Genomic DNA, 27925 nt, shown 5'->3' with positions numbered 1-27925 from the left:
AGAGTTGCTGACGTTTGAAGTTTCATAACCAAATTTGACATTTCATGAGCAACAACCTGATAAAACTTATTTTTTTACTTTATACCCCTTGTTGATGGAGCATACTTTAACTTATCCATTTTCGTTAACTTGCCATATTACACACATACAGAATTTCCTTACACTTTATTTTATCTCAATCCAGTTCGAGATGCAATTTACTTAGTGCCTTGTCAGCAGATTTTGAAAAATGGTGTCATGAAAATCTCCAAATCAGGTGCAATATCCACCATTTCTTTGTACTGACCATTAAACTGATTTTTTTTTTAAAAAAAGCTATTTGTTCGGGGCATCGACTTAGAACCATTAAACTGATAGTGCAGCTTTACAAGAGCTGTACAATAATCTGAATAACTGTCTGCCGCAGTGGAGGGAGGGGAAAATATCAAGCAGGGTGAGGTTTGGTTCACCACGGATTAGACTGGTGGCAGAACCACAGCACCACAAACCCTGTGGCACGAGTTGGACTGCCCTGGCATTCAGCACACATTTGGAGTAGAATGAAACTAGTTGCTGAGCTATGTAGATCAGGATCCCATCACAGGAAAAAGAGATGGAGAAAGGAAATAAAAATTTACTGCTCCTAAATCCAATTTCCTTACCTTCCGGTTTTTAAATGCTAAATCTGATTATTCAGTGATCAAATAAAATATTACATACGACTGTTCTGAAGCACTGTGTCACACATTCATTTCCCTTCCTTAACGCTGAAGGCTTCTCTTGCAACAACATCTTGATCCTTTACTTCATACAATACGCTTTACACAATATTCTTTCTGAACTCCAAAATATTTTTAAATTAATAAAAGAAGTGCACACACAATGTGTATACAATCAATTCAAGACTGACTATCACATTCACTACAAAGTTCTGTTAGGGAAATTGACTTCTTGGTTTTTTTTTTTTTTTTTTTTTTTTTTGCATAGAAGCACACAGTACAAAGGGAGTTCAATGCATAATGCAACATTTTTTTTTTTCTAAAAGCAGGTTGGTTTTATTGAGGATTCAAATCCACCATATTATTCCCCAATTCTTTTGCTACAATACCCTACTTTTCAACATAATCTCCGTTCAATGCTATGGGCTTAACACCACCGTAATGTGAGGGCCTGTATGCCTGCATGGTATCACTCGACTGTTCGATGTCAGAACCAGAGCATCGATAACTTCCCTATCATCCACGTAGTGCTTCCTGTGGAGTGCATCCTTCATTGGGCCAAACAGATGGAAGTCAGAAGGCATGAGATCTGGGCTGTTGGGTGGATGAGGAAGAACAGTCCACTAAAGTTTTGTGAACTCTTAATGGGTGCGCAGACTTGTGTGAAGTCTTGCGTTGTTGTGCAGAAGGCTCACCGAGCTTTTGTCCAATGCCAGGTCTCCGTAGACATTCTGCAAGCATCTATGTGATGCCCTGGTTTTTTCGCCAAAAGGAACTCGCTAACTGCTCTCTGTTCAGTACAGACCTCTGTTACAGTTATACCGCTGCCACCAATCGGAAATTAATGTAGACGAAGCAGGAATATCCAAAAATGTCCCAAACAAAATACCAATTTTTAAAAACTGAAATTCACTGAGAAATACATGTTGCATTATATATTGAACGTTCCTCATATCTGTCACAATGTTGCAGATACAATCAGGACATACTCATCCGTACCTTATGGTCAGCAAGCCCAAGCCATGACACAGCTCCAGAAAACAAATGGCTATCTCCAGGATGTTGTTGGCCCTCATCATGATCAAGGAATATCAGCGACACCACAGCCGCTAAGAAAAGGGCTGCTCCTCTGATGACAGCAGGACCTCGAACTCCTACCATAAATAAGAAACATTAATTTTTCACCAGTTAATGGCCTGCAAACATAACAAAGAACAGAAACTTTGGAAGAAAACAGAGGTAACATGACATTGGATGAATATTTAGATAGGAAAGCAAAGTAAATGAATTGAAGCAAACTGCAAATTACGAAAATAGATTTTTAATTTCATATACTAATTGCTAGCCTGGTGCAGTCTTAGTTCCAATATAAACGGTCTGTTATTTGAAATTATAAATTTTCCAATAACTGAAATTATTAGGGGCCCTCCTATTCAATACAAAGACATTTATTAATGTATTCAATACAAAGACATTTATTAATGTATTCAATACAAAGACATTTATTAATGTATTCAATACAAAGACATTTATTAATGAAATGAAAATGAAATGTCGTATGGCTTTTAGTGCCGGGATATCCCAGGAAGGGTTCGGCTCGCCAGGTGCAGGTCTTTCTATTTGACACCCGTAGGTGACCTGCGCGTCGTGGTGAGGATGAAATGATGATGAAGACAACACATACACCCAGCCCCCGTGCCATTGAAATTAACCAATTAAGGTTAAAATCCCCGACCCGGCCGGGAATCGAACCCGGGACCCTCTGAACCGAAGGCCAGTACGCTGACCGTTCAGCCAACGAGTCGGACATTTATTAATACAAAGACATTTATTAATGTATTTGTCTTGAAGAGGAGGACCTCTAATAATTTCAATTATTGTAATCCCACTTCAATACAGATCACGAAATTTCTAAATATCAATAAATTTTCCAGCTAACTCATTCTTGGTTGCCAGTGTTTCATCCCAGACTCATCAGTTGATAACTAACACACCTACCAAGACGCATGGCTGTGCATATAGTGGAGGTCACTGCGTAGGCTACTCGGAATTAATATCTATATCATCTGATGGCCTAGCAGGCATCAATTTTTGTAAAAGATAACAAGTCTGTCGTAGCATATTGGCACTGCCTCTAGCTCCAAGAAGCCTACACAGTGGCCTTCGCTACATCCTTCGCTGTCCAACATTTATACACCGTAACTCAGGCACGCAGGGCTATTCCCTATTAATAAAGTGTTCTGACCATGTGGACAGAAGAAAATTTGAGAGGCATCATCTCAGGGCGAGCTCATTGTTAGCAATACCATATTTCCTCAGACTCTAGTAAAATCAATCTCCGTCATGTATTCACCTTATTGTCCAGTCACCGCTACAGCAATGACCACCACAACCACGGTCACCACCACCACCACCACTATCATCGCCACCGCTGACTTCAGTCAATCAGCCACAGGAGTTTATCACTCGGCCGTAATGTTTAGTTTTGCTGCTCTTCAGTACCAGGCCAGATTTCTTCCCATGATACCAGCTCCGCTGGGACACAACACTAGAGTTCAATTCCAATTTAAGAGGTTTTCTCCACAGTCTCCTCCGGAGGAAGAACAAGCTCTATGACGCCTTGCTTTGGACCTGGAACCTGCACCATCGACAGACATTACAAGTGCGCTGCCACCATCCAAGTGGTGGTGGTGGGGGTAGAATTGGGAGGAATGTGCTGATTGATGGCATTCGTGGACGGTGGCGGCGCACTTGTCCGCTCGGACTTTCATCTGTATTACATGTAATAAATCTCATTTTCTTGCTCCGTATTGAGCTGTCATATAATATTTATTCAAAACAATCTTTGAAGGTATCCACCTTTTCAACACATTTTATTTTTCTTTAAAAATAGAATCTTTACTGAATCGATGTTAATGTAAAGATTCTATTCGTAAAGAAAAATAAATTGTACTGAAAAGGTGGACACCTTCAAAGATTGTTTTGAATAAATATTGCTTTCATTTGTATCCGGCACATGACACCCCATCAATCATTCCCGTTTGCTCCAACCTAATCCCTGAGGAACACATTCATTTCTACTCTCCAACCCTGGCCCCGAGTTCCAATCTCCCAACGCCATTTTCTCTGCCCTGCGACAACTGGAGTCATTATTCAAGTTAATGGAGACACCGTGACTACTCAAACCACCACTGCAATAGGAGCTCACCAACTTGAATCAAGTACTCCTTTTCAACTCTCCCACCTCAACCCATCAAACCGGGGGGCTCCCCACCCCGCTACCGCCTTCTCAGCTGTGTAATATGAGGTGTTGACCCCTCTATTACATAAGAAACAATAATCTCTGAACTCCACGCGAAAGGCATCCCAGTCAAGAAGACATTCAGAGTCAAGAACTCCATGGGTCCCACCCATATGGTGAGAATTCTTCTGCCATTGCATGCAGATGTCAACCGTGTCTCCACCAGCAGAGTCTCCATACACAAACACCAACATAAAGTGGAAACATCTCACGCCCCACCTCCATTACCCATCCGGTGTGAGCGCTGTCTCATCTACAATAATCATACCACCATACAATGTACCGCCAAGACTCCTAAATGTGGACATTGCAATGAAGATCATTTTAGACCCAGGTGTCCCAACAATGCCATACCTGTGGAGGTAATCACGCAGTGTATTCTTGCCGCTGCCATCGCCGCCCTACACCTCCTCAAAATCAACCAGAACTCATAACCTCTATCAGAACCATTGATCCAACTACATCTCCTAGCCATCTTTGATCACCTACTATCGAGGATCTAATTTGCCTTGTCACCACTGCATTACTAAATATCCACCCCTACAACAGACGCTTAGTTCTCACTCACTTACACGCTGCAGCAAATCAAACATTCAATGTTCACTTTCTAACCATATATTCTAGCCTAATTCAGCACTTCAACTTTACACTATTAGAAACCCTTGTATGAACACATTCCCACTTCAAGCAACTATATCATGGAACCGCATCCTCTCCAGTATTTGTACTCACCAAATGGACTTACATCCTGTTAAATTAAACGTAGGCTTGTGAGTGTACCAACAATATTATGCCACTCTTCACATATTTGCTACCCTGTCTTCAGAAGAGACCACCTTGGCGAAGGAACCAAGGGGAAAATTTATAATCAGAACTATGTTCAACTTCAGACCTACATATATGATTATAAAAATAACCCTCTTTAATTTATGTTAATATCCCAAGTACTGTCAAACAGTAGAACTTATTTATGTATTAATGTACGAGGAGCATACTATATTGTTTTACACTTTATTTTTTGAACGTCCGGGTATGGTTCACATTTCACTTTTGAAGGTGTTGATATATAACTAGTGTCTTGTTCCACTGTTTGGAAGCAGCACACGCACAGGGGCAACGAATGCACTCGTCATAGCCATTTCATAACAACACTGTCAGTGTAGGTGCAGACAACATGGAAAGCAATCGTCAGGGACAGCATCTATACGACTTGGTTCCTATAGAAAGAAGGCGTGACTACTGCAGGAATTCATCGGCGCTTGGTGGCAGTTTGTGGAGAACATATGCCGTCACGGAGAACACTTTACAACTGGGAACCAGTTCTGGAAGGAATGTGACAGTGTCAACACCAGCCAACATTGCCTGGATTGAACAGGCCATCCAAGGAAACAAATGCATTACATATACGGAAATGGAGGCAGCCACGGGAATTAGCCAAAACACCCCGCAACGGATCGTGCACGGCTACTTACAGTTGGTGAAGGTATCTTCCACATGAGTGCCTAGACTCTTGTCTGCAGACAAAAAACAGAGGCACATGGACGTGTGCAGAGAACTTTTGCAATTATTTATTTATTTAGCGTATGATGAATACAATATTATTTACAATATATACAACTACCATCTCAAGCTCGTAACTAAAGTTCCATCTCAAAATTTAATAGCCAGAGAAGAGCTTCGTTTGAGACACAGTTTAAGTCCTCAATAGAGCCTCTGTAACTACGCAAAGGACACTCAAATGCAAGGTGTTCCACTGTCTGTTCCCCTTGTCCGCAGTCACATTGCGGTGATGTCTTCCATCCCCATTTGAAGAGAGTGGCTCCACATCTACCTTGGCCGGTCCTAATTCGATTTAGCATCCTCCACTGCCGTCTGGGAAGAGAAAAACCATCTGGGCACTTGCATGGGTTCTCAATGATGTGGTGATGTGGTAATGCGGATTGCTGATGCCATTGTTCTTTCCAGGCGTCCGATACATTAAAGGAGGTGTCCTGTAAATTCATTGCAGTACGCCAAGAAGGGTGTCTGGATTTCAGTCGTTTAGCTGGGGAAGCTGCTATGTCAGAATGAATAGGAAGGTGAGGATTGTTTTCAATTTTCTTCCACAAGTTAAGCAGTGACTGTGATCTTCTTAGGGATGGAGGTGGTATGTGGCTTAGGGTGGGAAGCCAGTGTGTGTTAGTTGGTCGGATGCATCCTGTAATGATACGCATTGCTTGGTTCAGCTGGGTGTCTACTAATCCAGTGTGAGCACTGTTAAGCCAGGTAGAGCAGCAATATTCAGCGACGGAATAAGAGAGTGCAAGAGCAGTGGATCTCAGGACTTGGGCATTAGCACCCCAGGATGTACCTGCCAGCTTTTGGAGGATGTTATTTCTGGTCTTGATCTTGGCTGACACATTATAGAGGTGATTCTTGTAGGTCAAGGACCTGTCCAGGGTGACTCCCAGGTATTTTGGGTTACTACAATACTGTAGATTCTCTCCTTTGAATGGTATGGTTGGTTTGTACCCAGCACTTCTATTCCGCAAATGGAAGGTAGACACAACAGTTTTCTTGGGGTTTGGTCTAAGGTTGTTGTGATAAAAGTAACTGTCTAGAATCTTTAAGTCTGATGTAAGCGTCGACTCAGACTCATCGAAGCGTTGATGTTGGGCAACCAATGCGATGTCATCTGCGTAGATGAATTTTCTGGATTTAGTTACAGGAAGGTCATGTGTGTACAGGTTGAATAGAAGAGGGGCCAATACAGAGCCCTGAGGGAGTCCGCCATTTATCTTATGTACTTTACTTCTGGAGTCTTCGGAAAAAATCTGGAAGTACCTATTACTCAGCATGTTACCGAGTAATGTGGAGAGTTTCAAACAAGGGATGATGCTGATAAATTTGAGAAGGAGCTTATCTTGCCACACGGTGTCATATGCAGCTGTCAGATCTAAGAAGACGGCCGTGCTTACCATTTTGTTCTCAAATCCATTTTCAATATGGGTAACTAGTGCTAAAACCTGTTCTTCACATCCTCGTCCAGGTCTAAATCCAGCTTGCTCGACTGGAATATGCTGGTTTATTGTAGCAAAAATCCTGTTATATATCAGCCTTTCCATAAGCTTCATTGTAACACTGAGTAGTGCTATTGGCCGGTAACTCTCAACTTTTGTTGGGTCCTTAGATGTTTTCAATACAGCTATTATTTTTGTTTTCTTGAAGACTGAAGGTAGGTTACCTGTCTCTAGTATGTTTGTGAAGAAGTTAGTAAGCCATTTAGCAGCAGCTGGTCCAAGATGAAGAAGGAACTCTGGATATATACCATCAGCGCCTGCCGTTTTGCCAGGTTTTAGACTTTCTAAGGCCTGCTTAGTTTCTTGTAGTTGAAATGGGGCAGAGAATTCAGAGGATCGTTGAGCCGAATGTTTCTTTTCCTTCAGGAGGTGCTTTACATGCCTTCTATGATGCTTTTCAACTGAGACCTTTGAGGTACAGATCATATGCTTGGCCATGTCGTCTAGACTGATGCTTGTTTTCGGTCTAATTTTGCTATTTGGTGTGTCCAATTTCCTGATCAGGCTCCAAGCTTCTCTGCTGGAGTGAGTGAAGTCTAGGGACTCTACTGTTTCTTGCCAAATTCTCTTCCTATTTTCATCTAGGGATTGTAACAGTTCCGAAGCTGTATCTGGGTCACCATTGGCCTCAAATTCTTTGAAGAGCCTTTCACTCTCCTCGTTCCAGCCGGGGATGTATTGTTTACGATATCCTCTTGGGATACATCGTTTTGCTGCACTTTTAACCACACCGATGAATCTGCTGTAGTTACTATGAATAGGTCTTATCCATCGCAGGTTGGAGTCAATCTGTTTAGAAAATTCTTCCCAATTGGCTTTTTTAAAATTCCATCTCTTTTTCGGGCAGGAGTGAACGATGGGCACAAGCAATCCAGACTGGATAATTATTGGTCTGTGCTGACTGTGAGGAAATTTGTTGAGCACTGTGCGTCGTATGTTGCTGAGTGGGTGTTGTGACTGCGTTACAAAACAGAGATCCGGGGTGTATTCTTTGTTCCATCGTGCAGAAGAGAAGGAAGCCTTATCCTTGGCATCATAGATAAGCTTAAGGTTTTCAGTTTCCATCCAGTCAGTGAGCTTTTCCCCATTACTGTCATTCTCTTTGTATCCCCATAGTGTGTGATGGCTGTTGAAGTCGCCTGCAATTATACTTGGATTTTGCAGAGATGGAATTGGTGGAGACGGCCAGGGAGTTCCAGGAGGTTTATATACGTTAACTACTGTCAAATCACAAACTTTGATTGAGGTAGTAAATATTTCATTATCTGAGAAGGATGGCAAGACTTGATAGTGGGTAATATCACTCCTCACATAGGTGGCAATCCCATACTTTGCGTGATTAACTGCGGACACTAATTTAAATCCTGGAATTCTCCCTCTGGATTGCAGCTGGAGGTCATTTTCCGTGTGGGTTTCTTGAAGCAGGATGATATGAGTCTGGTGTTCTTTGAGAATCTTTGCTAGGTGTTCACACTTTGCTCTGCTTATGCCCTCGATGTTAAGCTGGCATATTTTCACTGAAGGGCCAATGTTACGAACTTGAGGGCCCTGAGAAGGGCCTCTAGGTATGATTCTTCTCCATTTTCCTTGACCGGGAGGTCGTATACGACAGTTCGGTCTCATCTTATTCTGATGTTGCTCACTTAGCACCACCCGGGGGACATGTGTAGGGTAATTTAAGGTTAAACCTACGGACATGAGCAAGATCCAGCCAAGTTCATGACCCGTAAACGAAACAACAATCGATGTAATGGAAGCATAGGGGCGGTCCACTGCCAAAGAAATGTCGAACAGTGCCATCACCTATTCGGGAACATGAAGAAACCTCTGCATGGTCCCCATTTTGCGGATTTTGCAGAACTGGATACGGCTGTCAAGGCACGGGTACACAGCACTCTGGAAGAATGGTTTCAGGAAGGTCTGGAGAGACTGACACATCGATGGCAAAAGTGCGTACAGTTACAAGGAGATTATGTTGAGAAGGTGGACGTAACAACTGATGTGTAATGTAATTCATTTGGGTAGAAAAAAATAAAATGCAAAACAATATAGTACGCCCTTCCTTTGTATATATCAAACAAAAAACAAGAAAGAAAAAAACCTTTTGTAAATAATACTGAAATAAAATTAAGTTGCAAACCCCTTCGCTAAGAAGCCAAACCCCCTCCCATCTCCTCCTTCTTCACTTCATTTACGCCCCTCCTTCCTCCATGACATCACCCCAACCCACCCGCATCTCTTGGCCAGAGAGAAGGCGTGACCCTCTAGGAGGCCCGCTCCACCCCTTTAGGGTGGGGAATGAAAACCTTTGTCCGTCAGTCCTCTATTGTATGCACTAGCCATACATCTTGCTAGGTGTGGTAGTCACCAAGTGATGAGCCAAAACTGGCACACTGGGGCAAAATGCTGGCAATCACGAATGAGTTAGCTGGAAAATTTATAATTAACAATAATGGACCATTTATATTTGAATTATGAATTTACTCATTCAGGACAAATATTTCAGGTTTCCTAGAGGAATCAATATTTAAATCATGGTGCAGTCTTAGTAAAGTAGACCCTCCAACGAAAGTGGGCATTGTCTGTTGTGGTATTGTAAACTGGGCACGGTTGTGGTGAAGAATAGTGTTACCGGTATGTGTGGTGTGAACGGGGAACATGCATGATCTGGGGTTTTAATTTAAAATGTGCTAATCTGCTTCAAAATTTCATGCAGAATTAAAAAATTTGGTCAGAATGTAGAAGTAATAACTTCAAACATGATAAAAATCTGATCAAAGTATGAAAATATCACGTGACGCAAGTATGCAATCTCATTGGTCTGACGTCATCGCCCAGGCAGACTGATTTAGCAGACGAAATAACACATAGTGTGCTTTGAGAAACAGGATACAGTTCATGTTAGTGTCGGGTAAAGTTAAGTTCAATTTCTGTACACTGTGTAATAATCTGAGTGTTATTTTTTGGACTTGTAATGAATCCTGCACAGACAGTGAGGCAGAAAAGTGATAAATGGTGTATAATTCCCATGTGCACTAATACATTGCATACCACCCCAAAAATAATTATTTACCAAAGGACTGTAAAACTAGGAAGAAATAGATTTTGTCGAGCCAGAGAAATAATGGTGATATATCAAAAAAGTCTAGGGTTTGTTGATGTGAATGTAAGTTGAATTTGTTTGAACTTTTAATCATTGTTCCATGTCTGCTATTCTAGCAGTAAAATAAATTTGAATCTATGGTGTTTTAATTAAATGCTTCAATTACATCTTGGAATGTGAAAATAATAAACAGTGCATAAGTTAATGCTGATTATTAAAGTATTCTCCAAACCTCATCCAAATTTTGGGTGATCCAAGTCAAATTAATAAACCAAAGGATTTATGAACTAAATTGATAGCTCTAATTATACCAATTAATCTTGGTATTTATTTATTTATTTATTTATTTATTTATTTATTTATTTATTTATTTATTTATTTATTTATTTATTTATTTATTTATTTATTTATTTTATGTATGTATGTATGTATGTATTTATTTATTTATTTATTTATTTATTTATTTATTTATTTATTTATTTATTTATTTATTTATTTATTTATTTATTTAATAGCTTATACTTGTAAACAAATTTAGGTTACAACTAAATACTCTATAATATAACAGCAAGTAAGTGTGTATATCATGGAAAAAACAATGCAAATTTAGAGAAAACAAATCTATATCTTTACAAAACCAATGCTTGTTGGTTGGGGTGGTCACAGTCTTATAAGTTAACTATGCTCATTAATAATACTTATAATGAATTAAATAAGATAACTGCACACTGCAGTTAAAAAATACATTACTACAAATAATAGTGATGGTGGTGATTAAAATATTGTTCAAATATAGACTAAGTTTTAGGTTATACATGCCAAATCAATTAGCCTAAGTGTAAAAATCTCAGCACCCAAAGACATTCCTATATTGAGAGACCAAAATGTCACCAAGACACTGTTCTTGCTTGATATGCTCAGCTTGTGAAAAACTAGACAAATTAACTAGATATATTTAATGAATCTATAATAATTGGCATGAGAATTTTGTGGAACACGGAGGTGTAAGAAGGTACCGGGGTGAATGGGCAAACAAGGAAATGACCAGAGCATAAGTTAAAGCACTATTTTTTGAAATTTCATTTCTTCCCCCCCCTTTTTTTTTTAACTTTAAAATGTGATAGATAGAATATTTGGAATAAATAACAGATAAATAGAATAACAATGAACTCATCAGCTCTAATAACAACAGCGGACAATAAATCCAAAAATCAGGTAAAAAAAATAGAGAGAATTAACCACACGATAATATACAGGGAATGAGCATTATAGCTCTGAACAGGTACACTATTTTATAAAAGCATATTTGCTCCACTAATATACATAGCCCAGGAGTATGAGCTCCAAAAGTTAATATAGTTCAGCCTTTCAGAAGCAGTGTATTCTAGCATCTTATTAGAAAGTAGTGTGTTTATTCTATTACTGTGAAATATTTGTGTAGTATAGTACCGTTTCTGTGGTATCTGTAGTAACTCTCTTACTAAAATTCTGTTGTTGTAATTAGGGTAGACTTAACTGCAGTTAAGAATTGTGTAATTCTTGTGTATTAGTCTCCGTTTCCAGTAATTAACAGCAATTTTCATCGTGTTAGTGTGTTGTAGGAATAAAAAATAATAGGGAGGAGGAATTAGCTTCTGCAGCTATCAGGAAAGATAGGGCTGACCAGGAGGGGAGGGGATCAAATGAGGTGGGTAGGGTTGAGGCTCTGGTCATGGGGGATTCCATTGTTAGACACGTGGGGAAAGTGTGTGGAGGAAAGGGTACCAGGGTAGTGTGTTATCCAGGAATTAGGTTGAGGCAGATGTTGAGGAAAGTAGAAGAGAGGGAGGAGGGGAAGGAGAAGGTGGTAGTGTTTCACGATGGTACCAACAACGTAAGGCAAGCTGATATAAGTACCAACATAGTTGGAGATGTGTGAGATCTGGTAAATGCAGCACGGGTGAACTTTAAGAAAGCGGAGATTGTTATTAGTGGAATACTGTGTAGAAGGGATACTGATTGGAGGGTGATTGGGGATTTAAATGAGACTATGAAGTGGGTATGTGGGAAACTGGGAGTGAAATTTCTAGATCCTAATGGGTGGGTAGGAGATAGTGATCTGCGCTCAGATGGCCTTCACTTAAACCGCAGTGGTCCATATAAGTTAGGAAATTTGTTTAGAAGGGCTATAGAGAGGTACAATCAGGGAAACACGGTGGCCTAGGGAGCGGTGTTAAGGGAACAGGGAACTGTAAAACAAGTAGGGATGACATAAAACTGTTAGTGCTCAACTGTAGAAGTATTGTAAAGAAAGGAATAGAATTAAGTAATTTAATAGATATATACTTACCAGATATTGTAACAGGAGTTGAATCATGGCTGAAAAATAATATAATGGATGCAGAAATTTTCTCACGGAACTGGAGGGTGTACCGTAGAGATAGGACAAGAATGGTAGGAGGGGGTTATTCATTCTCGTGAAAGAAGAATTTGTAAGCTACAAAAAAGTTAAAGATCACAAACACGAAAATCCAGGGGTAACACTCATCTCTAAAGATAATAGGCAACTTGATGTCTTTGGAGTGTACAGACCAGGAAAGGGTAGCGCAGATGCTGATTCAGAATCATTTGATAAGATAATCAGCTATGTGGGAAACGATAAGGAAAGGAAAGTGATTGTAGAGGGAGATCTGAATTTGCCAGATGTCAATTGGGAAGGCAATGTGAATGACAGGAAGCATGACCAACAAATGGCAAATAAGTTAATATGGGAAAGGCACCTGATTCAGAAAGTGATGGAACCAACTAGAGGGAAGAATATTCTGGATGTGGTGCTGGTAAAACCAGATGAGCTCTATAGAGAAACCAAAATAAGAGATGGTATTAGTGATCACGAAGCTGTTTTTTGTGGTAAATAAAAATAAATGTGATAGAAAGGAAGAGATTAAATTTAGGACTGTTAGGCAGTACCATATGGCTGATAAAACAGGCTTGAGGAAGTTTTTAATAAGTAACTATGATCGGTGGAAAACAGTAAATAAAAATGTAAACAGACTCTGGGATGCGTTTAAAGCAATTGTTGAGGAATGTGAAAATAGCTTTGTACCTTTAAAGGTGGTAAGGAATGGTAAGGACCCACCTTATTATAATAGAGAAATAAAGAGGCTAACAAGGAGGTGCAGGTTGGAAAGAAATAGAGTTAGAAATGGCTGTGGAAGTAAGGAGAAATTGAAGGAACTTACCAGGAAATTGAATCTAGCAAAGAAGTCAGCTAAGAATAACATGATGGCAATCATAATTGGTGGCCATACTAATTTTAGTGAAAAATGGAAGAGTATGTATAGGTACTTTAAGGCAGAAACTGTTCCAAGAAGCACATTCCAGGAATAATTAATGAACAAGGGGAGTGTGTATGCGAGTATCTTCAAAAGGCAGAAGTATTCAGTCAGCAGTATGTAAAGATTGTTGGTTACAAGGATAATGTCCAGATAGAGGAGGTGACTAATACTAAAGAAGCATTAAAATTTACCTATGACAGCAAGATACAAAAGTTGAAAACTAGAAAAGCTGCTGGAATTGATAAGGTTTCGGGGGATATAATATTATTAAAGACAATGGGTTGGGATATAGTACCATATCTGAAGTACTTGTTCGGTTTGTGTTTGCATGAAGGAACTTTACCAAATGAATGGAGAGTTGCTATAGTAGCCCCTGTATATAAAGGAAAGGGTGATAGGCATAAAGCTGAAAATTACAGGCCAGTCAGTTTGACATGCATTGTATGTAAGCTTTTGGAAAGCATTCTTTCTGATTATATAAGACATGTTTGCAAAATTAATAAATGGTTTGACAGAAGGCAGTTTGGGTTTAGGAAAGGTTATTCCACTGAAGCCCAACTTGTAGGATTCCAGCAAGATATAGCAGATATCCTGGATTCAGGAGGTCAATTGGACTGTGTCGCAATTGACCTGTCTAAGGCATTTGATAGGGTAGATCATGGGAGACTGGCAAAAATGAGTGCAACTGGACTTGACAAAAGAGTGACTGACTGGATGGCACTGTATCTAGAAAATAGAACTCAGAGAATTAGACTAGGCGAAGCTTTATCTGACCATGTAAAAATTAAGAGGGGAATTCCTCAAGGCAGTATTATTGGACCTTTATGTTTTCTTATATATATCAATGATATGTGTAAAGAAGTTGAATGAGAGATAAGGCTTTTCGCAGATTATGTTATTCTGTACAGAGTAATAAATAAGTTACAAGATTGTGAGCAACTGCAAAATGACCTTGATAATGTTGTGAGAGGGACAGTAGGTAATGGTATGATGATAAACGGGGATAAAAGTCAGGTTGTGAGTTTCACAAATAGGAAAAGTCCTCTCAGTTTTAATTACTGCGTTGATGGGGTGAAAGTTCCTTTTGGGGATCATTGTAAATACCGAGGTATTAATATGAGGAAAGATCTTCATTGGGGAAATCACATAAATGGAATTGTAAATAAAGAGTACAGATCTCTGCTCATGGTTATGAGAGTATTTAGGTTTTTTTTTTTTTTTTGCTAGTTGTTTTACGTCGCACCGACACAGATAGGTCTTACAGCATTGATGGGACAGGAAAGGGCTAGGAGTGGGAAGGAAGCGGCCGTGGCCTTAATTAAGGTACAGCCCCAGCATTTGCCTGGTGTGAAAATGGGAAACCACGGAAAACCATTTTCAGGGCTGCCGACAGTGGGGTTCGAAGCTACTATCTCCCGAATACTGGATACTGACCGCACTTAAGCGGTTTTAGGGGTTGTAGTAAGGATGTAAAGGAGTGAGCATTTTTGTCTCTGGTGAGACCCCAACTAGAGTATGGTTCCAGTGTATGGGACCCTTACCAGGATAACTTGATTCAGAAACTGGAAAAAATCCAAAGGAAAGCAGCTCGATTTTTTCTGGGCGATATCCGACAAAAGAGTAGCGTTACAAAAATGTTGCAAAGTTTGGGCTGGGAAGACTTGGGAAAAAGGAGACGAGCTGCTCGACTAAGTGGTGTGTTCCGAGCTGTCATTGGAGAGGTGGAGAGGGAGGACATCAGTAGATGAATAAGTTTGGATGGTGTCTTTAAAAGTAGGAAAGATCACAATATGAAGATAAAGTTGGAATTCAAGAGGACAAATTGGGGCAAATATTCGTTTATACGTAGGTAGGGAAGTTAGGGATTGGAATAACTTGGGAGATGTTCAATAAATTTCCAATTTCTTTGCAATCATTTAAGAAAAGGCTAGGAAAACCACAGATAGGGAATCTGCCACCTGGGCGACTGCCCCAAATGCAGATCAGGATTGATTGATTGATTGATTGATTGATTGATTGATTGATTGATTGATTGATTGACTGATTGGTTGATTGATTGATTGATTGAAGTTTCTTACAAGGTTATGCCAGACAAACTGCAAATGTTTTTACAGTCACTTCTGCTCAACAGCTTATTACACACTGGTCTATTAAGAATTACAAAAAAACAGGGGCAATGAGTGCCCATTCTAAATGGCCTTAATGTAAAAAGAAAAGGTTTAAGATGATCGGCCATGAGCAAAAGACTAGGAGGCGAAATACTTTCACTCCTATTAGGAAAACTCTTAAAACCCTAAGTGGGCTTATAGCCCAAAGTTGCAGAGGCTAAGTCTATTCTACAGAGGGATGACAAAAAACAAAATATTAAATACCAAAAATGTGTTAAATGTTTAGAGGTTTAGAAAATTTTAGTGACCCCATACCAAGATGAATAGGAATCAACAGAGGGTGATCACTCCCTGTTCCATTAGTTTAAATATTTCCCAGCATGACGTCATGGTCACGTGCTATTGTTTACAAACAAGACCATGTGCTCGTGCTTTGACAGCTTTCATCTTGATGGGTCCTAAACTCACTTTTTGAGCACGTGCACTTGTTTGGTGCAGAATTTGAATAAGAGACCATGGCTAACCTCACTGCTGTCATCTTGACAGGTCCTAACCTGACTTTCTGACCACATGCACTTGTTTGGTGTGGAATTTGAATAAGAGAACATGGCTAACCTCACAGCTGTTATCTTGACAGGTCCTAATCACGTGCTTTTGACAGATGTGAGGTGCGGAATTTGAATAGGTGGGCATCCCAAACCTCACTGCTGTCATCGTGATGGGACTTAGCCACACACCACATGCTTTCTACAAGTATGAGGTGTGGAATTTTGAAAAAATAAACGACCCTAACCTTACAGCTGTCATTTTGACGGGACTTAGCCACATGCTTTTGTCAAGTGTTGGACACGGAATTTTGAAAAAGAGAACAACTCTAACCTCACAGTTGTCATCTTAATGAGACTTAGCCACGTGCTTTTTGACAAAGTGTGAGGCGTGAAAATTTTGAAAAAGAGAACAACGCTAACCTTACAGTTGCCATCTTGACAGGATTTAGTCACATGCTTTTGACAGGTATGAGGTGCAGAATTTTGAAAAAGTGAATGATCAGAACCTCACAGCTGTCATCTTCACGGGACTCAGCCACACACCACGTGATTTTGAGACACCATATTGGAGAGGCCCAACCTTACAGGGTCTAGTAATACGGTCAGATGCCCTTCCAGACACTATTTTGCAAGATGCCCATCCTGACACCATCTTGGAGAGAACTATCCTCAGAGCGCATAGTTTCAGAGCCAGATGCCCTTCCCGTGGCAATCTTGGAGAGGCCTAGTTTTACGGTCAGATGCCCTTCCCGACGTCATTTTACCAGTTTCCCCACTTCCCAACACCATCTTGGAGGCTTTACGTCTCCATCTGATAGACAAATAAGTATGATCACACCTCCCTTTTCCCAAACGCATCTTTACTTAGTTGTGCACCTCTGTTATCATGTGGTCTGCTTAAGGCTTTACGTCTCCATCCGACAGATAAATAGCCTCCTCCTCATCGTCTAGCCCCTAGTTTTACGGATAGATGCACTTTTACTCCTCCTCCTTATCATCTTACCCCCAGTTTTTACATATAGATGCCATCTCTCCTCCTCTTCCTCATCGTCTGTCCTAATTTTACGGATAGGCTACTGGATGCCCTTTCTGACACAGGGAAGATAAAAAGATGAAATGAATTATGCAAAAAACTGTTTTTAGCTGTACCTATCCTAGTCGCTATTTTGTTAATGACATGTTTTAGGCTGTACTTCTCCATCCAACGGACAAATAACGTGACGTCGCAGCTTGACCTGCTTCCTCCTCCTTACGAACAAGTCTAAACATAACGACAGAGCTCAAGCAAACTGTGCAGGTTCTATCCTGTTACAGAGGACCAGAAATGCATGGTGCTGTGACCTCTTAAGATGGCGACATGACTGTCAATTTTTTTAATGCATATATATATTTTCGTGTTAAGAACATACAGTACATGGTCTGTTGTTATCTTACCTTGCTTATAAATTTTAAAATATATGTGTTACTTACCTTGATTATAAATATATGCTAGGTGAATGTGGAGCGGCGCGCTGAGGAGGGAAATAAACATTTGAAATTGACACACAGGCAACCTAGATCTCAAACCTATCATCTTCTAAATACGAACTTACAACTGTATGTCTCACTCATTGTAAGTCCCGTTAAGATGACAGCTGTGAGGTTAGAGTCATTCTCTTTTTGAAAATTCCTCGCCTCACACATGTCGAAAGCATGTGGTGTGTGGCTAAGTCCCGTCAAGATGTGCGCAACAGCATCCAAAAAATTTTGAGACGCACTTACATTCTCTTTTACCAGAGAGCGCACCTATTACCAGTCGATGACGTGCATCGACAATAAAAGTTTTTTGAGATGAGCGTACATTTATTCTACCAGTGTGCGCAGCAATCACAGTCGATGCGCATCGACTATCGTAAAATTTTGACATGAGTTTACATTTTCTTCTAGCAGAGTGTGCAACAATCGCCAGTCGATGCGATCGCATTACCCTTCACTGCTCGCGGATCTGCACACCCCCCCCACCCACTCAACCAATGATACTATACATATAGATGCATGCGACAGTTACACTCAGTCGCCTTGAGAGTGGCGGCATACCCTGGCATCTTAGGCAGGGCAATTTTTTTGGTAGAGGACTCATCGCCAAGGAGGTGAACCTCTAGAGAGAGAGAGGGAGAGAGCGAGCACATCTCTCACCCATCCCCTATTTTGGTAAGGGGGGCTGGAAGAGAGGACTACCTCTCTACCCTCCCCCCTCCAAAATCAACAAAGCATAAACTTTCTCTGAGGTTAGCCTTGTACTCTTGCATACCTCAGCATGTGGTTAAACCCCATCAAGATAACAGCAGTGAGGATAGGGTCGTCCACTTATTCAAATTCCACGCCAAAACACGGGCACGTGGTTAAAAGTGTCAAGATGACAGCTGTCAAAGCACGAGCATGTGGTCTTGTTTGTAAACAACAGCACATGTCCATGACATCATGGCCACGTGACCGTGACGTCAAAGGATCAATGACCTTGCCAGGGGACAACGACATCATGGGAAAATGCTGATTCAGCTCCCATTGGTTTAGAAACCGTATTGCTCTACTACTCACAATACAGCCTTAAAGCACCCAGTTTTTATAGTATTTTGAGGGGAAGTTTCCAGAACTCTTTACAGACAGGCTGGATGCCTGTACACACCCCCAATTTTAATTGACTAGAGAAAATATTCCAAAAATTCTTGATTGGTTAGTAACTACTTTTTGCTATTTGCTTTACATTGCACGGACACATATAGGTCTTATGGTGACGATGTGATAGCAAAGTCCCAGGAATGGGAAGGAAGTGGCTGTGGCATTCACTAAGGTCCAGCCCCAGCATTTGCCTGGTGTGAAAATGGGAAACCATGGAAAACCATCTTCAGGGCTGCCGACAGTGGGGTTTGAACCAACTATCCCCCGATGCAAGCTCACAGCTGCATGACCCTAAGCATATGGCCAAGTTGCCCGGTATGTTAGTAACTAAGGAAGAAGGAAGCAGTAGAAGTGTTAAAAACTTTGATTCATGAACAAAACAATTTTCAAAAACCAAGGTTAACCAACTTTGAAAATTGAAATTCCCTTACGAATTAATTGTCCTTAATTTCGCCAGAGGGGGCACTTAGGCCGATGGTAGAGACCAGTGGCGGTTCGTGCATGAAGGGCTTTTGGGCGCCGCCCCACCGCCTTTACTAAAACACGTAACATAATGTCACTCCGTAGCTGATTATATAACGAGATGTACAATGTAGCAAAGTCTAACTTATGGTAGTGTGTTATTCAGTTATACAATGTTATCTTTATTGTTTTGGCTGTAAACGTTTCGCTTTTTTATTTTCAAAGACATGGCATCCGTTCAGCAAGCACGATGTTTTCTCTTTAGTCCAGCACAATGTTTTCTCTTTAGACATTAGGCGGTCGGGTGCTGGCAGGAGAGCCCTCAGTAAGCTCCTTGAGTTTGACAAGGGTGAGGGGTGCGGGAGGAGCCTTGGAAGACGATATGGGCTTGTCAGGGGAAGGAAGAGTGCAGGCGGGGTGTATGCTTAGAGCATTTAATACTTGGTCTGTCCGGCAGAGCCCGTAGCAACGTCGCCAACCACTGTACAATGTACCTAGGCCTTTTCTCACACGTCTTACGTTAACTGTTGTTAGAGGTTAATTCTAAAACTGTTTACAAAACAATGGATTCCATTAGACTGGCTATTTAAACAATTCAGTTCTAAAAATAAGCTAAAATAAAGATTTAAAACCTAATCGTAAGGTGACGGCACTATTTGTACGTTGGTCACATTGCTTTGAGATTTGAGGAAGCCGAAAGGAATTCTGGCGTGCATTGTTTATTTGTTCTCGTGAATGTCATTGTCCTTTGTGATCAGTGAAACAGGAGTAGCCGTGATTGCAGTAGCTGTTAGCCGGCTAATGTGTGTGTGTTTAAATGCCATTGTAGTGTAGTGTTGCTGTGCAAGTGTCCAGTAGATAAAACTACGGTACCATAATAGTTTAAATAACATTGTAAATTCTACCTTCAGTTTTAAGTGTCGTTTTAATATCTTCATTCGTGTGTTTAGTACTTACCTGCCCATTTGAAAACTAAATGTTACAGTCTTAATTTAGGAAGACAAGGAAGATGAATTCTGTAAATAGTATTTTAAGTAGTGACGGAAATTTAAGTTTTGAACATAGGATAGAATTAAAGAAATTAGGGCCTCCTCGACCGAATTTAAATATTGCACAAGAACAAAAATGCATATACTAGGAAATTCAGTCCGTCACTTTATAAGCAGGCTGATTGGCTGTGCGGATGTGAGATAAGGAATGCGTTCTTCTGTTACTCTTGTTTAGCAATGAATGTCGTTGACGCTCCATGGACATCAGTCGGGGTATCAGACATAAAACACCTAGGTGAAAAAGTGAAAAAGCATAAAATGAGCGAGAAACATATAAACGCTGGTATTGAATTTGCTATGCTTGGTAGAGTAGATATTCGATGCCAATTAGACAGTGCATACAGACTTAAAATTAAACAATCAAATGAACAGGTTTCAAAGAATCGATACATTCTTAGTAAATTAATTGATGCTATTAAGTTCTGTGGGAAGTTTGAACTAGCGCTCAGGGGCCACGATGAGACATACACGTCTGATAACCCAGGCATTTTTCGAGGTTTAGTCAATTTAATGTCAGAGCTAGACAGCACACTGAAAGAACATATCGAAAGAGCAAATAACAGAGTATTTGTTGGGTTATCTAATACCATACAGAACGAGCTTCTGAATTCAATCTATGCCGTGTGTCATCAAATGATTTCGGAAGAAATTTCTCAAACAAATTTTGTGGCAATTCAAGTTGATGAAACCACCGATTGTTCCACCTTATCTCAACTCGTTTTTGTTGTACGGTACGAGCTGGGTAGCAAAATAAATGAAAGATTCATTAGTTTTGTGTCGCCTGATAATCACTCAGCAGAAGGCATTACCTCTGCAGTATTCCAGGAGTTGGAAAAACTTAAGCTGGACCAAACTCCGGACAAAGTCATTGCGCAGACGTACGACGGCCATTCAGTAATGAGTGGAAGGCAGACTGGCGTTCAAGCAAGGGTCAAGGTCGTTTACAAAAACGCTCATTTTGTGCACTGCTACGCGCATCAATTAAATTTAATTGTTGAGCGATGTGCTACTCAGAATAAGCAGGTCAGGATCTTTTTTAGTAATTTAGAAGGGTTTTCATCATTTTTTTCAAAATCTGCGAAACGAACTGCTGTTTTGGACGAAGTGGTAAAAAGGCGCATCCCAAAAAATGCCGCCACAAGGTGGAACTTCAAGGCACGATGTGCAAGTACGGTTTTTATGTACAGAAATGAAATATCGGAGTGTCTCGAGAAGATCGCCGATGATAATAATGACTATTCGACAGTGAGAAAAGCTGTAGGCCTAAGGAATCTACTGAAGGATCCCGATTTTCTATTCTGGCTAGAGCTATTCTCTAAAGTTATGCCTCACTGTGACTTTCTATTCAACGAGCTTCAGCACCGCGAAATTGATAGTATAAAAGCTCAAAAAAGTATATCTGATTTCAAGTTATCGGTACAACGAGTCAGAAACTCTCTCGATTACGACCATCACTGGCTTAATGGCACAGACACCACTGATGGAAATCCAGCAGGCTCAAGTCAGAAACGCGCACGGTTTGAAGATAATAGAAAGATTGCAGCGAGAGAGGTGTGCGATGTTATTTTATCCGGGATAGAGGACCGTTTTTTGTTCAGTGACCATCTGTCTGTTGCCAAACTTTTCCAGCCTAGTTTATTTCCGAGGTATAGGATACTGTTCCCGCAAACTGAATTTGAAATTGCTGCTAGATTATTCCCTATTAACCAAATTGAACTAAGGCATGAACTCTCAGTTTTATACGGCAGAAGTGATTTTGCTAACGCTTCAGGTGCCCTAACTCTTCTGACATGCATTTGTGATAACAACCTGGAAGTACTTCTTCCCGAGTCAATTAAGTTATTACGAATTATTTGTACAATTCCCATGACAACGTCAGAAAATGAAAGGTGCTTCTCTACGCTGAAAAGGATTAAGTCGTTCACTAGGAATACCATGGAGGAAGACCGACTTAACGCGCTTGCTATGTGCTCCATCGAGAAACAGCTGTTGGCAGTTCCTAACTTCAACGAACGTGTCATCAACCACTTCGCAGAGCAGAAGGAGAGGAGAATGGATTTTGTATACAAGCAAGTCAGCTAAGGTATCGTTACCTACTTTCTTGTATTATTTTCATGTGTATCTTCATCCCGTCATTATCATCATCATCAAAGTACGAACTGTATACTTATAATAACAATTGACTGACATTTCGTAATCTACTAGAATTGTTTTTCGGATACAGTTGTTGAGTTTTCTTGTTAGTGGTGTTCGCTTAGATGTCTTCACACTTCACTTCACTTCCCTACATGTGTTGTAGTTTTGAACCTCAACCTGAAAAGTATATCGAGTCGTGAATTTAGTAGTTTTGTGAACATAAGTATATGTTTATTGTCGATGTTTTAAGGATATGTAGATTGTAATGCTTCCGGATTTGCGATGCTTTATGTTTCTACTTTTTTCCGCTTCGCGATATTATCTGATTTTCGCTACGTGATCGTTCTGCCTCGGAAGAAGATACATACAGTATTTAGCCAGTGTCATCGGATTATTATTATTATTATTATTATTATTATTATTATTATTATTATTATTATTATTATATTTCATCTACAATTATCGTGGTGCTGGACAGTGAAAACTGGGTCGTTGGAGAGGGGGGGGGGGAGGAGATGACGGCACAGCCCTGCCAGAGTAAAATGTCACGAACCGCCACTGGTAGAGACATCTAACAGTTGCAACCTCAAGTATCTTGCATCATATTAACTCAATTCAGTTACATCATAGATGGCCTTATAGAAAGCACACAGTCTAACTGGACAGGGAAATTGTAACCCCAGTATAATAATAATGATGATGATGATGATGATGATGATGATGATGATGATGATGATGTTGATCATAATAATAATAATAATAATAATAATAATAATAATAATAATAATAATAATAATAATAATAATTGTACCGGGCGGTACACCTCTACGACGCAAGTTCAAATCTTGTGCCAATTGAAACTCCTCTACAGCAGAAGCTCTGACCTTTAAAAACTGAACTAACTCTACTGGTTATCAGAAGATGTCAATGTGTGTTTTTGATTTGCTTTTGTTTTTCATTGATCAAGAAGTGTGGACATTCTCAAACAGATGTCTCGACCAAAAACTATGATAATGCGCTCTGGTGTGAAGGAATGAACCTTCTTGGAGAAATTTTGTATTCATAAGTTTTCTCTTTACTAAATTTTGTTCTGTCATTTGTGGGTTGGCAATATTAATCCTTTCTTTCCGTCTGTTTTGAATGTAGCCAATCAGGAATTTCTGTAATTAATTTTCAGCCAATCGGGGCTTTCTTCTCCAATTTTGTATGTAACTGTGTACTGTAGCCAATAAAAGTTTGAGGGCGGGTTGTTATCATTCATGAAAGGTCTCAAATTTTCCACGAGGGTATAAAAACTGCTGATTTTCTTGTCTCCGGGCCACTTCAGTAACATCTAGCTTTGTGTGTGGATATGTAGCAGGGGGCGGGAAGCGCCTCTTTCTTCGGGCAACAGATCTCCAACAAGGTAATGGCCTTTTAACATCTTTATCTCTTGCTAGCTCAGCGTTTAACTCTCGGGGAGGGTTCGAAACCTTTAATATATAAACTATTAAACATGTAAACCCTTTTCCTGGTAAACTTCCGTTTTCTTGAACTTTAATTTGGGGATAGAGAGTGCTTCACCCTCTCGAGCTCCCCTTCATTTGAAATTGAGGTGACTACGTTTTCGTAACCGTTTCTTCTCTTCCTTAATGTATTAAAGTTTTCTCATACGAATCACCTCCCTAGATTGGGATTAGCCCCTGTGTATTGGCCTAGAGCCACTTAGGTTTTAAAATGTAAATTTAGGAGTGCAAATTCACGCCTCCATCCTTTTTGTTTTGGGCCGTTTAAATTAACCTAGTTTTGCACACTAAGGCCCAGTAGATTGGGTACGAGATACCCCTGTTTCTTCATTCTGCATTGATGGCAGTTTGTGTAAAAGTCTGTTATTGCCATTATAGGCTTGAAAGATTGAGAGCGGGTCAGCTCTTTATGGTGTTTTGGTAAAAGTGCCTTAGAGAGGCTTGAGATGTAAAGTTGGGAGCTAATGCTCCATGTAATTAAGGGTTTTCTGCCCTTTGGTATTTTGTGGTTGTGAGCTGAGAGCTCAGAGATTGTAAAAGGTGGGGCTTGAAGCCCATATCATTAATTTGTATCTAAATCCGTGCTTTTCTGGTCTTATACCGGATTGACTTGTTAAGTTTTCAAATTCTATGTAAACTTTTGTTAACTCTTGTTGTCTATTGCAAATATAACCTTTACTTAAATTTTAAATTCATCTTTTGGACTTGTAGTTAGACCCATTCCAGCCCGCACCTTCTTTCACCTCTGACTTCCACGGATAACTCTGTTACAATAATAATAATAATTGTACCGGGAGGTATACCTCTACACCGCGCGTTCAAATGAGTGCCTAAAAGAACTCCTCTATCTACCAAAGGTGAAACCAATAATACAACAGGTTAGGACTTTACTCTGAAGACGTCACCACTAAAATCTGATATAATTTTGTTATTGTGAAGTTTCCCGTACTGTGTGGATTTCTACTTGTTTTGTTTGCCATTCATCAAGAAGTTTGAACTTTCTTCAACAGATGTCACTGCTAAAAACTATGATCATGCACCCTGGTGAGAAGTGAAAGAACTTTTGATTTAAAGAAGTTTTGTATTCATAAGTTTTTTTTACTAAATGATATTCATTTATTTTTGGGCTGGCAATATTGATCTTTCCTTTCCGCTAATTTTGAATCTAGCCAATCCCAAATTTCTGTAATTAATTTTCAACTTATCACTGCCTTATTCTTCGATTTTGTGTGTAACTTTTAAATCCACCAATAAATTGAGAGGGTGTGGCTGGTTTATTCGTGAAAGGTCTCGAACCTTCCCCGAGGGTTTATAAACTGTGGATTTTCACGTCTCTTGGCCAATTGATTGTCATCTAACCTAGTGTGTGCGTCAAGCAGGAGGCACCTCTTTTATCAGGCAGAAGTTCTTCAGCAAGGTAATGGCCACATAACATCTTACTTTCTTGCTAGCTCCACAGTTTAACCAGAGGGAAAGGTCCGACTCATTAACTATGTAACCTACTTTTCAAAAAATGTAACTTTCTGCCGGCTAATGTAAAAACTTCATAAAATCCTTAACTGTAAATCGGGGATAGAGAGTGATATACCGTCTCGAGCTCCCCTTCATCTTGGTTTGAGGTGCCACATTTGTTTCTGCAATGTATTAAAGTTATCTCCATCCGCGCTACCTCAGTAGTTTGGGATTAGCCCCTGTTTCATCGGCCAAGTACCCTATAGGTCTTAACATTTCTTGGAGCTCAATCTTTGACTCCATTCATGTTGTACATTTATTTAACCTGTACATTTTTACTAAGGCCCTGTGGGTTGGGTACTAGATACCTATGTGTAATAAAATTTCTAAATGTAAATAGTGCCTTGTAAGGCCAGTGATTATGGTGTTTTCATGTTATGTTGCCTTGAGCAGGCTTGAAAGACTGAGAGCACTTTAGCTCTCTTTCAAGTGTATAAAAGTACCTCTGGGAGGATTGATATTGTTGTTACGGGGTTACCCGTGGACCAGCAGAGGTGAATGGGTCTAACTAAAATGTCAAGAAAAATATAAAACTCAAACTGAAGGTTATAATTTCTTAAATAACAAAATTTTCATAACAAAGAAATGTCAGGTACACTGACAAATTCTAGACAAGACAAGAAATCCCAAAGTTTAGTAACTGTTTTAAAAAAAAAAAAACTGGGCTTCAAGCCCCTTGCATTACAGTTCTTGAGCTCCTAGCTCAAATTTACAAAAAGCACAAATTTACTCAAGGGAAGAAATCCCTTAATACATGGAGCGCTTGCTCCCAACTCTCAATATCAAGCCTCCCAGAGGCACTTTTACAACACTAGAAAAGAGCTGACGTGCTCTCAGTTTTCCAAGCCTATTTAAGGCAATATCAGAAAATTACAATCACTCGCCATCAAGGCACAACTTACAAATTTGAAACAGAGGTATCTAGTACCCAACCTACTGGGCCGTTGCGGAAAAAATCAGGTTAAGTAAATGGCCTGAAACACAAATTGAATGGAGGCGTATGCTTGCACTCCTAGAAATTAATTCTTAAAACCTAAAGGGCACTAGGCCGATGAAACAGGGGCTATTCCCAAACTATGGAGGTGACTCGTATAAGAATAAATTAAGACATTACAGAAAGGAAGAAAAACCGTTACAAAACGTACTCACCTCAAACCAATATGAAGGGGAGTTCGAGAGGGTACATCACTCTCTATCCTCGATTTACAGTTAAAGATTTTATGAAGTTTTTACATTAGACGGCAGAAAGTTACATTTTTAGAAAAGTAGGTTACATAGTTAATGAGTCGGACCTTTCCCTTGGGTTAGACTGCGGAGCTAGCAAGAAAGTAAGATGTTAGGTGGCCATTACCTTGCTGAAGAAATGCTGCCTGATGAAAGAGGCGCCGCCCGCCTCCTGCTTGACACACACACACACACTCACTAAGATGACGATCAAATGGCCAAGAGACAAGAAATGCCGTAGTTTATAAAACCTTGGGGAAAGTTTGAGATCATTTTTGAATAATCAAGACACACCCACAGAATTTTATTGGTTAAATTCAAAAGTAACACTCAGAATCGAGGAAGAAGCCTATGATAGGTGGAAAATAAATTACAGAAATTAGGGATTGGCTAGATTCAAAACTGGTGGAAAGAAAAGATAAATATTGCTCACCCAAAAATAAATGAACATCAATCAATTAAAAAAACTTAATACAAAACTTCTTTAAATCAAAAGTTCTTTCACTTTGCACCAGGGTGCATGATCAAAGTTTTTTAGTAGTGTCATCTATGAGAGAAAGTACAAACTTCTTGATGAATGTCAAACAAAACAAGTAGAAATACAGTCAGTTCAGGAAACTTCACAATAACAAAATTATATCATATATTAGTGGTGACATCTTGTGAGTAAAGTTTTCAGTAGGTCTAGTTTCAAGTTCACGGTTTCTCCAGTAGAGGAGTTCTTTTAGGTGCTAGATTTAATTGCGTGGCGTTGGTTTGTACCTCCCGGTACAACAACAACAACAATAATAACAATAATAATAATAATAACAATAATAATAATAATAATAATAATAATAATAATAATAATAATAATAATTGTACCGGGTAATACACCACTATCCCGCGCATTCTAATTCTGCGCCTAATAGTACTCTCCTACTGATAAAAATGTGCAACTGATAATGTAATGAATTTGAACTTTTGTCTCAAGGTGTCACTACTAAAACCTAGGATCCTGCACCCTGGTGCGAAGTGAAAGAACTTTTCTGAAGAAGTTTTGTATCTCTATGTTTCCGGTAACTAAGTGATGTTCATTTATTTCTGGGTTGGCAATATTTCCCTCCTTTTCGCCAGTTTTGAATTTAGCCAATCCCGAATTTTTGTAATTAATTTCTAACCTATCCTGTGTTTCTTCTCCATTTTTGTATCAGCCAATAAAATTTATGTGGGTGTGTCTTAATGATTCATGAAAGATCTCGAATC

General features: G+C 39.8%; 1 protein-coding gene across 1 annotated transcript in view; it reads right to left on the bottom strand.

The window, feature by feature from the left end:
• LOC136873668 (proton-coupled zinc antiporter SLC30A5) overlaps window positions 1-27925 on the bottom strand; it is a 299129-nt gene that overhangs the window by 120048 nt on the left and 151156 nt on the right. Inside the window, exon 4 of the mRNA XM_068227712.1 lies at window positions 1698-1852. Coding sequence (XP_068083813.1) covers window positions 1698-1852 — 155 coding nt within the window. The remainder of the gene's footprint in view (window positions 1-1697; window positions 1853-27925) is intronic.

The sequence above is a fragment of the Anabrus simplex genome, chromosome 5, assembly GCF_040414725.1.
Source record: "Anabrus simplex isolate iqAnaSimp1 chromosome 5, ASM4041472v1, whole genome shotgun sequence".
NCBI classification, from domain to species: domain Eukaryota; kingdom Metazoa; phylum Arthropoda; class Insecta; order Orthoptera; family Tettigoniidae; genus Anabrus; species Anabrus simplex.
This window is presented reverse-complemented; position numbering and strand designations above follow the sequence as displayed.